The sequence below is a fragment of the Mytilus trossulus genome, chromosome 2, assembly GCF_036588685.1.
Source record: "Mytilus trossulus isolate FHL-02 chromosome 2, PNRI_Mtr1.1.1.hap1, whole genome shotgun sequence".
In the NCBI taxonomy this organism is placed as follows: Eukaryota; Metazoa; Mollusca; class Bivalvia; order Mytilida; family Mytilidae; genus Mytilus; species Mytilus trossulus.
The window spans coordinates 24,004,881-24,018,256 of NC_086374.1; the positions used below are offsets into that span (position 1 = coordinate 24,004,881).

Genomic DNA, 13,376 nt, shown 5'->3' on the forward strand with positions numbered 1-13,376 from the left:
TACTTTCGTCAAATAATGGGCACAGACCATTGTGTCGAATGTTCCCGTGTTGTCACTACCAGACAACAAGCACTGACCTGTGATAACTGTGAAAGATGGGTACACAGAGTTTGTAATACAGGTATGTATATATATTTTAATATATTGAATTTAAAAAAAAATAATTTTACAACGAATTTAGTTTTATGAAACACACATTCCTATCATTTATACGATTCAGATAGATCTTAAAATCTTCATCTTAAAGTTATTATTTAAAAAAAATGCTACATACAGTTATCTTATTTATAATAAAAAATATTTAAAGAACTTGTTACTATGCATGCAACAAATTAATAATAGCCAGTAATAAATTGTTACATTTTCTATTAATTTTGGGACTTTTTGTTTGTATAAACCTGATAGATGTTTTTAAAATGTATCACATATGTTAATAATAGCCAGTAATAAATTGTTACATTTTCTATTAATTTTGGGACTTTTTGTTTGTATAAACCTGATAGATGTTTTTAAAATGTATCACATATGTATATAAAGTATATATATAGTTAACACATACATGTATACTTTCATTCCGATGTTCTTCCTTTTATTGATATTAATACTAAGAAGAGCGTAGTGTTCCGTAGTTCAATATGTTAAAGTAAATACTGAGTAGGCAAACACATATTAAACTTTATACATAAGTACATAACTGAAGTCTTTTTACTCTGACTCTATAAACATATCTCGCTTCAAGTCTTATTAACTGATTACTACTGTATTTGCTCTCGAATTTTCAACATAAAAAACACGTATATGATCACTTTTACAGGCATAACTCAAACAGACTATCGTCGTCTAATGAAAGGAAAGCTTGACATTGCATTTACTTGCAACCTATGCAAAAACACAACAGAAAATGCTCCTGTTGAATCCACCAGATTAGAGCAAGACAGTGAGCAACGTTCCACACTGACAGGATACGGTACCTTCAATATTTGATGAAACTACTAATCTATTGCGATGGTGATACTAGAAATAAATCACTGAACATGATACATTTAAACGAAATCATTCGAATATGGAAAACTCCTCAAATCTCAAACACTTTTAAATCTTTCCATTTGCACCATAATTTCTTTACAAGTTGCTAAGACTGTTGTTTTTTTCTAGTGATCTGATGATTTAAAATCCGGTCAGGTCTATGAGAAATGCTGTCGATTGCATTTAAATTCATCAGTCATGAGACTTATTGAAAACTGTAAGAAGTGTTGTTTCTGGCTATTTTTTTCTTGGTCACAAATATCAAACTAACAACTATATCACCCGAAAGACATGTAGAAACGGCCAACCGTTTTCCTTCCTTAACATAATGATGTGTCGTCATTTTTTATAACTATCTATCAGTTATAGAAGAGAGACGAAATATTCCAGAGGGACAGTCAAACTCTTAAATCAAAAGAAAACTGCAAACATACAAACAATAGTACACATGACATAACATAGAAAACTAAAGAATAAGCAACACGAACCCCATCAAAAACTAGGGGTGATCTCAGTTGCTCCGGAAGTTTTTATCCTTCTGGTAACTGAATGTTTTCATTAATGTGTGCATTAGTTTTTAGACATTCGATCTAGATAAGCAAAAAACGAGGGCAACACTTTTGCCTACCTAACTGCATCACCTTAAATACACATAGCATATATCAATGACCAAGAAAAAATGAATGTAGGACAGAAAGTCAAAGAACAAAAAAAGTCACAATTAATTTGGAGACATTTGTTTGAATATATAACAGAAAGATCTTGCAATGTTTTCTTTTTATTACAAAACACATTTTTGTTCATATCAAGTGACACTGTTTTCTTATTTATGTCACAGAACTATATATAACTTGTGACTTTTTGTCCTATAGTTTGTTCCATTTCTCACCTATTTAAAAAAATAATGTTATCTTTTTCTCATCGTAATTATTATATAAAATTTCTTTTTATGAACCATTGCCATAAATATATTCATTGGTGTGCCGAGTTTGTAAAGGTAATGTGCCGAGTTTGTATAGGCCGAGTTTGTACTATGCCGAGTTAAACATGTCCCGAGTTTGTGGTGTGCCGAGATGTCCTGTATTCATTTAAAGCTGCCTAAAGCACAAACATTCTTAGTCTTACCGGTTTGTCTGACACTTCCTAATGACTTCAACGGAACTGAAGATAATGCTGTCTAATCAGAAGCACAACTGTCACATTGATAGAAATTATTTGTAAAGAAAAAAACCAATAAAACCGTGAGGTTCTGTAAACTTACAAACACTTACCACGCCCAGTGTTTACGGAAGTTCCAAAAATCCCGGCAAACCTCGTTTTCGTCAAGTTATAATACAAGTTATCTCCCTTAGACCGTCTCACTGTTTTGTGGATTAGTGGTCGATTCGCCACAAACCCGATCGTCCTTTCTAAAAGTATTAGAATGCAAACAGATATACTGGTATGTGTGACAAAAATAAAACAAAAACAAAACAACGAAAAAGTATCAATCATAATATGAAATCTAAGATAAGATTTAATCGGACTGGAATGGATTGAGTGATTGTAAGTTGTATGTTCTATTTTTTTTGTGTTTTCCTGATAAATCCCCATAGGGAATATAGAGCATACATGTATAAGGAGGGGTTATTGATTAGTCATAGACACAATGAATTTAACTCTCACAATCGCAATACAATAAGACTGTAAAAAAGCCCTTGGAATATGATAAGGTTACATAAAAAAAATCTAACTCATTTTGACTTTGATAAATTTTCCAACAGCATTAAGGACCGGATTGTCCTCATAGCTTAACAAATAAACGGATTATTGCTGTTTGTCCAGTATAGTTGTTTTTTGGCAAAGAAAGTCAAAGAGAGCATCTCTATTAGATTTTTTTTTACATATAGTTACAATATACCTTTTTTTTTAAGATTCTTTCATTTTGTGGAATATTTGAAAAAAAGCCGGCCAATATCAATATGAACTTGAGCACATGAGCAGATCGATGTATACGTAATTTGCAACTAGCTCTTCTAAAGTCAAAGTTCTTAACCAAAGAGAGATACTTTTCGTTACAAAAATTTTATTTAAATTTCAAATATTGAACAATTATCCATTAGAAACATGTTTTTGAATAACATACCAGTTGGTTATATATTTATTGTGAATGGATTTGCTATATTTAAAAATCTATCTAAAACAGAATGTTTACCTTCTTAATTATTATTTTTTTTAATCTAAATTTTTTGCCGTTTACAAGTTATATAAGATTTGTGAAGCTTTTGACTTCATTTATAATATAATCTGATTTAATAATTCAAGGTCTTTTCTTGTCACCCATAACGTAATCATTTGGAATACGAAAGGTAACTGTAGTTAAGTTCCTCCTTTCTCATTGTTTTTTTCCATTTTTTGTTTGTTACGATACATGTATTTCATTTTGTATTATCATTAAATCATAGATGTTTTGTTATTGAAATTTTGTCTGTTCTAACAGAAACGTGTGTTTCTGGATGTAGGGTCTTCTATTTCAACAGAACTTGGATGCAGCAAGACCTTTTTATCTAACATTTTGTTTTTGGAATAATGCCATATTAAAGTCATATATAATTTCGGTAAGTGACTATCGACACCAGAAATAACAACATAGAAAATAGCTGAAAATTAATACTTAATTTCCAACGTTATTCAAAATGGCATTTCAACAAGCAATGAGAATTCAGATGTGAAATGAAAAATATAGCTTAACCACAAGCTTCATAAAGTGGTTTGTAATCAACATATATAAATAATACACACAGTAGTAAGTATTTCTCAAAACCATGTAGTACCCCCAATAGTAACCTCTTAAGTTCCTTATTACATATACGCGTGTATGTTTTGATACTGAGTTATGTGAAGAAGATGGCATCAGTTGATGAAAGTACAAGTAACAAGGTAAATAATTTCATGCAACCTTTGTGTAACGATTTTTTTCACTGATTGATTGCAAAATATTATTCAATAATTGAGGAGGCGATACATAATGGAGAAAAGACTAAATGTCCTTCCATTCGTTTCTCCTTTCTATTTATACATTAAAAAAGAAAAGGACACATATTCGGCTCGCTACAGTTCTGTTATCGCTTGTCGGGTCTTGTTTGACTGACTGAGTACTTTAAACGACAGGGACAATAACATGAATAGTATTATTTTGATAACAAACATGTTTATGTTCCGGACCATATGAGTATAAGTATTGATGCCACAGTCAGCTGATCTTAGTTTTCATCGCTATTTGTATTCGTGTATACTTTTGCATATTTCGAATGACTTTCACACGGTACCATACATGTAGCTTTTCTGCGATTGCTTGTTTTGGCTGCGTGCAGTAATATCGATTGGGACAGTTCCGATGTGTCTACGGTGTTTTTAAGAAACTCTAGATCTCAAATATCGTAAATTAAATATTACAGATCAAATTAAATAAAGGCAGTGGCTATTTCATAGCTCTTAAATGCTATTTTACCGGTCTTATAATTAAGATTAAAATAGAAATATAGAAATAAAGAATAGAAAAAAATAAAGAAACATACACTTTTAATATTTTACTTATCAAAAATGTCTTAAAAAATATCATGATCTTTAAATAAATATCATGATCCTTGTCGGTGATGTAATCTACTATAAACAACAAAATTCCTTTTACAATATGTTCATTTGATTTTGACATCTTCTTATAATGATACTTACAAAAAGTAAGTAATATTAACAGTGTGAACCTGTTTTTTTTTAATAAGTTGTTTTAATATAATAAAATGACATTTTAGTGACCAGAAGGGTCACACCAAATGAAGAGTTTAAAAGTATACGTGTTGATAACCCCGACCATACGCGTACGGTCCGACCATACGCGTATGGTCGGACCATATGAGTATATACCCATATAGTCATGACCATACGAGTATGGTCCAGATACGCATATGGTCCGGAACATTTATACCAAACTAGTTCAGCACATTCATCTGATTCCATTTGACCAATATTGTGTTAACTGATTAACAAAAATGTAGCAAAAATGCTACAAAAGGGTCAAAATGTTTCTGTAATATGGAGTGAGGTGGCTGTTGTTTAAATTCATGTTTACCAAACCTACTGTAATGCTATTCTCTAACGTTTTGGCAGTTGCTCTTTTTCTGAAAGAAATACAAAATTGATGACATTTTTTTTAATAAAGTTTTCCAAAATATAACATAAATTGAAATTCCATTTCTAAAACATATTGATTATAATTTAATGTTTTAGTTATAGTTGAATTCACTTAACCGATGTAAACTATGCACTTTCTCCCAAAATAGCGTGTTTACAATATTACAAAGAGTCTTGGAAATATACCAAGTTCGAATTGCTTTTTGAGTGATCTTCTCTTGTTCATTGCATAACACATTGTTCTCCTCTTTTTTTTCCGAAGTACAGAGTTGAAAAAGTTCCGGAGGTCTAAAATTCTAATTTCTTTCCTTTTTTGTTACAATTGTTCTAATATGATACGCATATGTTGTTTGCAATAATAAAGTATAACCTACGGTTGAATTTCTTGAAAAGCTTATTTTGTTCAAGTGGTATTTCTTCTTGGAAATTAGGAGACCAGGATAGCGGCAGAGCACAGACACTTTTCTCAGAATTTTTTTTTTTTGCCTTAATATGTTATACTAAGAAGGTTGTCCTATATGAACTATTAACTTGCTTAGCACTTTCAGAAGTAATTATTTTCATTATGATATAAACTTATATATTTTTTATTTAGGACGAGGGAGAATTAAATACTAAAGATGACTTAGAAGAAGATAAGCAAACGTCATGGTCCTTAGAACAAAAACAAAGATTACTAGCAGATGCCATCAGTATGAAATCGCCCATTGATGATATCAAATCAATTCTAAAATGCGGTGCTGATATCAATGGACCCGTTAAAAAGGGATTACGTCCCCTTCATTATGCCGCTTACGTGGATTATGTCGAATGTGTCAATTTTCTCATTGACGAAGGTGCGGATGTGAATACTTCTGATGAAATCGGATATACACCACTCCATTTGTGTGCCCGGAAAGGTGTGTATGGTTCAATGAAGGCGCTTATCGAAAAGGGTGCGTTGGTAAATTATTGTGATGCTGATGAAAATGAACTAGCGGAGAATGTCAGAGCAATCGGTTATCTGACGATGGAACCATTAAACTTAGCCATTGAAAACAACAATGTCGATTGTGTTAGACTTTTGTTAAAAAGCGGGGCACGCCCAAATCACCAGTATTTCATTGGATGCCAGTTAAATGTCATGAATCTTGAGAATTTGGAGTGTTTGGAAATTTTATTAGAAAATGGTGCCGACCCGAATTCGTTCAATAGATGTGGCATTGCTCCATTAATGAAAGCTTGTCGAGAACATAATATTGAAGCAGTAAGAATATTGATTAAACATGGCGCGGATATAAATGCGCAATGTCCGTCAAGATTTGACCAGAAATTTCCGATACATTTTTCAATAGAAAGTGGCAATATTGCTATAACGGAACTTCTCATCGAAGAGGGAGCACAATTAACCAGATCAGAAAACTATAGATATAGCCCGCTGCACGCGGCTATTCTAAAAGGCCGCTCGGATATCGTCTATTTCCTGCTTCTACATAATGCAGTTGTTGATGAAACAACAGACGATGGTTGTACTCCACTTATGCTTGCTGCAGGAACTCCAGAACTGAAAGAACGTAAAGAAATCATCAAGATACTGCTTGAACATGGTGCAAATGTAAACGCAAGTGCTCAGTACATTAGTTACATGCATCCTTGTATGTCACCCATTGTCGAATACTTAAAATGTTCTCCTTACAACGCAGAAAAGGACATTTTATTATTGCTGCTCAAGTATGGAGCAAAAGTCAATATTCGTCTGGATGTATTAAGGTATCGCAGACAGGATCCATTCGGAATACTCAACTATTTAGGTAACTGTTCAGACAAAGAAATGATGGATATACTGGTATATGCTGCTCAGGTTATACATAAAGAACATATACAAAAAAATGATATTCTGAGTCCAGTGGAGCGTCGTTACCTTCTTAAACATGCTAACACACCAAGACCTCTGAAGCATACAATACGATTGTTAGTTCGAGATCTCTTAGACGATAAAGTACTAGACCGTGTGGATCAGCTGCCGCTTCCGAGTTTCATTAAGAAATATTTGCTATATGAAGTAAATTAGAAAAAAATGATTGAAGGATCTCAAAACTACTACATCAGTAGAATATTTGTGTTTCGCTTGTTTTTCGTTTGATAACAAATACAATAATTTTTAAGACAAGAGGATTTTGACAGCTATCGAGGTCCAAACTATACCGCCCCCGCGATATAGTCAAGGCTGTAAGCCGCTATATTTATCAATTAATTAAGCAACCTAACTTTACTTCAGTCAATTAAAATGACTAAGGGGTGCAGGATTTACAGTTCTCTAAAAGTTTGCTACTGCCAAGTTCAAGTGTTGTATACATAATGTGATAAATTTTGCCATTGGTATGAGTGCCAATAAGACAACTCTCCATCCAAATAACAATTTATTAAAGTAAACAATTATAGGTCAAGGAATGGCCTTCAATACGGAGCCTTGGCTCACACCGAACAACAAGATATAAAGAGCCCCAAAATTACAAGTGAAACCATTCAAACGAGAAAACCAACGGTCTAAACTATATAAAAAAAGCGAAACGAGAAACATGTATAAATAACAAACAAACGACAACTACTGTACATCAGATTCCTGACTTAGAACAGTCAGGTGCAAACATTTACAACAGTACATATAACGCTTAAGCTACAGACTGAGCAGTATGAAGCACGCACAAAATACTGGAATTAAGTGTCAGGAGTGTTTAGTGGGACTTTTTCTCTAAAATTTGCGTTTTCTGTGAAAAAAGATTATTTCAAAGACAGATTTTTTTATGGTTTCAGAGGAGTTGCGGCTCAATGAAATCGTTCTCTTCCTTTAGAAGTAAACATATATTACCAAGTGGTGTTTTGTTCAGTAGATTTTTGAAGCTATGCCATAAACTGGTACAGTAAACAGTAACACGGAGCCTTGATTCACACAGAACAGCAAGATATAAAGTGCCCAAAATAATAACTAGTGTAGAACCATTCAAACGGGAAAACAGTCTAATCTATACAAAAAACGATTCAAGCTCATAAGTTGAAATTAAACCAACAACACCATGGTAAAAAAAAAGAAAAACACCAACAGACAAACAATAGTACACAAAACACAACCTTGGATACCCGTGACTTCAATTTCCTGACTTGAACCGGCTGCTATTTTATGATCTTTTATCTGTATGTCTCTAAGAAACATTAGAGGAACTTCAAAAAGAGTTCAGATCGGTTGCATCAACAGCATTCATCAAGTGCCATGCGAATCAACATTATCAAGATGTCATAAACAGAAATGATATACAAATATAACATGCATGTGCCAATTTGGCTTGTTCAAGTTGATAGTATTAGGTATGTATTAACTTGAAGCATTTATCGTATTAACATCTCGAAACAAAACCTGTTCATTGTGATGGTTAAGAAGGTTACCTTGGCTAGGCTGAAGGACAAACCGACGAACATTAGCCAAGTTACATTTACAAGTTCTATATACGGGGCGCCGAATGGGACTCTTGTGGTTTTGTACAAAATTCAATTCTGTCATAACAAAATCATTTTTGTCTTACAAAACTATGTGCTACAGACTTGTTTTGTGAGAACTTCAATTTTGTGATGACAAAATTCATTTGTGTAGACAAAATTCATTTTTGTCATGACAAAATTCATTTTTGTAGACAAAATTCATATTTGTCGTGACAAAAGTCAATTTTGTCTTAAAGGTATGCAAATATAAACATATTTGCATACAAAATTGACTTTTGTTACCTGATATGGAAATTAAATCACAAAAGTCAATTGTGTACGGTAAGATTCAATTTTGTGAGACAAAATTGACTTTTGTGAAACAAAATTAACTTTTGTGAGACAAAATTGGCTTTTGTGAGACAAAATTGACCTTTGTGAGACAAAATTGACTTTTGTGAGACAAAAGTCAATTTTGTTAATTTTGTTGAGACAAAAGTCAATTTTGTAAATTTTGTTGAGACAAAAGTCAATTTTGTTAATTTTGTTGAGACAAAAGTCAATTTTGTCAATTTTGTTGAGACAAAAGTCAATTTTGTCAATTTTGTTGAGACAAAAGTCAATTTTGTGACGACAAAATTCATTTTTGTGATGACAAAATTGACTTTCGTGAGACAAAATTGACTTTCGTGAGACAAAAATAAATTTTGTTGAGACAAAATTCAATTTTGTTAATTTTGTTGAGACAAAATTCAATTTTGTCAATTTTGTTCAGACAAAATTCAATTTTGTCAATTTTGTTGAGACAAAATTCAAGTTTGTTAATTTTGTTGAGACAAAATTCAATTTTGTCAATTTTGTTGAGACAAAATTCAATTTTGTCAATTTTGTTGAGACAAAAGTAAATTTTGTCAATTTTGTGTAACAAAAGTCAATTTTGTGTAACAAAAGTCAATTTTGTGTAACAAAAGTCAATTTTGTGTAACAAAAGTCAATTTTGTGTAACAAAAGTCAATTTTGTGTAACAAAAGTCAATTTTGTGTAACAAAAGTAATTTTTGTGTAACAAAAGTCAATTTTGTGTAACAAAAGTCGATTTTGTATGCAGATTAGTTCAAAGAAACCAAATTAAACTAATTTAAATACAAAATTGACTTTTGTCGCTCAATTTTCAAATTAGGTAACAAAAGTCAAGTCTGTGTAACAAAAATGAATTTTGTCATGACAAAAGTGACTTTTGTCCAGTGATAGATAATTTTGTATGACAAAATTTCAAATATGTAGTATGATACAAATTTTGTTAAACTGAACTCATTTTTGTTGAACAAAAGTCACTTTTGTCCGTACAAAATTGAATTTTGAGTACAAAACCACAAGAGTCCCATTCGGCGCCCCGTACTATAAGGAGTAACTATAGTAGCATACATAGTCATTCAACTGTTGTATGAACATCTGTTTTAATCATTATTGAATTTGGAAGTTAAATTTATAAACAATAAGAAGCTGAAAAATAATGAATGGTAATTTCTTTGAAAACCTCTAGAACCGTGTGAATGTGGAAAGATACATACGAAATTTTCACGAGAACAAAACACACCATCGCATTTATTTCACAGTTTTGTCTTTTTATGACATATGGGGATTCCAAACGTGTATAGCGTACTACAATAACAATCTAATATTAAATTAATATCTCTGAGTTCGTTATCATATGTTGTATAACGAAATAAGAGATCTATATTTTAATTAGTTTGCATAACTTGATAAACTAAACATTTGGCGAGACAATATACATTTTACCGTGGTTGTGAAAATGGTTACATATGAACATTATACATTTTTTCAGGTTTTTGTCAATGCTACCGATGGGCTTGCCATGGATACAAAATTTTATGATTTTAACTCAACTAGTTTCGTAAATACAGCATCTTCTAATCGGCATACATTGGCAAACATAATATATGGGCAGAAAATATGGAATTCAAACAAAATTCTGAATAATCATTTTCCTTTCTAATTAGAATTTTTACATGAGTATTGGCATTGAATACTCCAGATCTTGATGACAAAAGTTTTTGTTTATTTTTGGGTGGAATATATATGTGGTTTCAATGGAAACAAAACAATAAATATTCTAAAACGGTGATATTTTTGGTCTTCTCCAAATGTCTTGAATTTTACATATATATGTTCTGTGTTGTTTCTGGTGGTAATGTACTGTCTTCATGTAATTGTCATTAAATCTGTATTTTGTTTACATTGTTACTTTGAGATTAAGTGTTCTGTTTTTGTAATGTAACTTAAGTTGGACCCTCTTTCCCACCTGGGACAGTGGTGTAACAATCCATCAAATGAACACACTACAAAAATCCGTAGAAATAGTCTTAACTTAAAAGATCTGTAGGAGGCATACAAACCACTAACATACAAAAAGAAGACAAACGAGTCAAAAGTCAAGTACCTGTATATATTTAATTGTGTTTTTAACTTAAAGGGGCACTAGCTGTAAAATTCATGGTCACCGATTTGACTCAAATTCTCATATTTGATATAGAACAATGTAAAACATTTATCCAAACTACCAAAAGTCCAAAAGAAACAGTTTACAGAGCATGGGGTAGAGGAAATGTAGGTTCGTTTCGTGTGAATTTTAGTCCATCTAATTAGCTATTGATTTGACCTCAGATGACTATATAAGCGATGTAGACATAAATAAAGATATGAATAGATTAAACCAACACGTGCAGTTGGATTTGTATAGGTCTGTTTAATTTTATTTTATAGATTAAACATAGATGTTTCTCATTGTTTTTAACCTTCTAAGAACGATTTTATATGGATCGAATAAGTAATCAAATGGTCTACTGTAGTTTCAATTTCATTGTTGACATTCTTTTTCTTTAAAAATAACCAGTACACGTACAATGCATGCTTTGTCAATCTCTAGCTAGAGGTTAAACTGAAGTTCACATGAATACGGATTTAATGAGGTCGACTGATTCACTTTCAAGTGAATAAGAAAATATCAATGTTTCTTCGCTTAATTTGACAAAATTGAACTATTTTTGCTGCAAAAAGCGAATAATTATTTCACTATTTCACTTTCATTATTGATTTAACAAAAAAAATCTTACTTTATATTTTTTAATATATCTCGTAGCTAGTACCCCTTTTACTTTTACTTCTAGACTGAGTTAAAGAGACAACTTATAAGTTGAGTTAAAGAGACAATTTATAGGTTGAGTTAAAGAGACAATTTATAGGTTGAGTTAAAGAGACAATTTATAGTTTGAGATAAAAGGACAATTTATAGGTTGAGATAAAAGGACAATTTATAGGTTGAGATAAAAGGACAATTTATAGGTTGAGTTAAAAGGACAATTTATAGGTAGAGTTATAAGGTCAAATTTATAGGTTGAGATAAAAGGACAATTTATAGGTTGAGATAAAAGGACAATTTATAGGTTGAGTTAAAAGGACAATTTATAGGTTGAGTTATAAGGTCAAATTTATAGGTTGAGATAAAAGGACAATTTATAGGTTGAGATAAAAGGACAATTTATAGGTTGAGTTAAAAGGACAATTTATAGGTTGAGTTATAAGGTCAAATTTATAGGTTGAGATAAAAGGACAATTTATAGGTTAAGACAAAAGGACAATTTATAGGTTGAGATAAAAGGACAATTTATGGGTTGAGTTCAAAGGACAATTTATAGGTTGAGTTATAAGGACAATTTATAGGTTGAGTTATAAGGACAATTTATAGGTTGAGTTATAAGGACAATTTATAGGTTGAGATAAAAGGACATTTTATAGGTTGAGTTATAAGGACAATTTATAGGTTGAGTTATAAGGACAATTTATAGGTTGAGTTATAAGGACAATTTATAGGTTGAGTTATAAGGACAATTTATAGGTTGAGTTATGAGGACAATTTATAGGTTGAGTTATAAGGACAATTTATAGGTTGAGTTGTAAGGACAATTTATAGGTTGAGTTATAAGGACAATTTATAGGTTGAGTTATAAGGACAATTTATAGGTTGAGTTATAAGGACAATTTATAGGTTGAGTTATAAGGACAATTTATAGGTTGAGTTAAACAACAGGAAATTTTTAGACTTTTAATACAAAGCGACTTCATAAATGTGTACATTGTATAAGGACATGTAGATGCTGATATGATATGCATATCTAGATGCTAGTCCTTAGTATATTATGTATATTCCTACAGTCCTACTATAAAATTATTGTGCAGTTTTCAGATTAGTGTTGTCGGTATAAACTGCCTGTTAATCAAATTCATAGATGTTGTAAATTTAATTTTAAACATGCTGTTAAACATCTAGTGGAGATATATGTGGAATATATTATTTGGTTTATCAATTTCAGTGAAAACTACCTATTATAAAACATTCTTTTTCATATGCTAATTCTAAACTACAAATTTGTGCTTGCGTCATAAAAAGTCAATATGAACATGATATAACGTCATTATACAGTGTTGTAAATAAAAGTGCAACTCAATGTATAAATGATTCAGAGTCAATAACATTTTATAAATAAAAACATGTACATGCATTGCATATAAAATTATAATAATAATACAATAATAATTTTTTAACATCTCACAGTACTATGGAAAAAAGGTACTTTTTGAAAACATGTAATATACTTAAGTTAATCAGTTAATGCATGTGCGATGGATACTACCTAAATATATCAAGAT

At 31.3% G+C, this 13,376-nt stretch overlaps 2 protein-coding genes across 4 annotated transcripts in view; one reads left to right on the plus strand and one right to left on the minus strand.

Moving 5' to 3' along the window:
* The window catches only part of LOC134706793 (uncharacterized), a 28,291-nt gene extending 25,893 nt beyond the window's left edge, over window positions 1-2,398 (minus strand). Inside the window, exon 1 of one of the 3 annotated variants that reach the window (XM_063566077.1) lies at window positions 2,298-2,398. The gene's annotated coding sequence lies outside the window, so the exon portion shown is untranslated. Of the gene's footprint in view, window positions 1-2,151 lie in introns of all 3 variants that reach the window. The other 2 variants (XM_063566078.1, XM_063566079.1) reach the window with 2 other exon arrangements.
* A 1,447-nt stretch (window positions 2,399-3,845) lies between these two features.
* On the plus strand, window positions 3,846-7,553 carry LOC134706794 (putative ankyrin repeat protein RF_0381). The gene is made up of 2 exons (XM_063566081.1): window positions 3,846-3,945; window positions 5,792-7,553. The coding sequence occupies exons 1-2, from the start codon at window positions 3,913-3,915 to the stop codon at window positions 7,244-7,246; spliced, it is 1,488 nt and encodes a 495-aa protein (XP_063422151.1). The 5' UTR covers window positions 3,846-3,912; the 3' UTR covers window positions 7,247-7,553.
* Window positions 7,554-13,376: the final 5,823 nt, after the last annotated feature.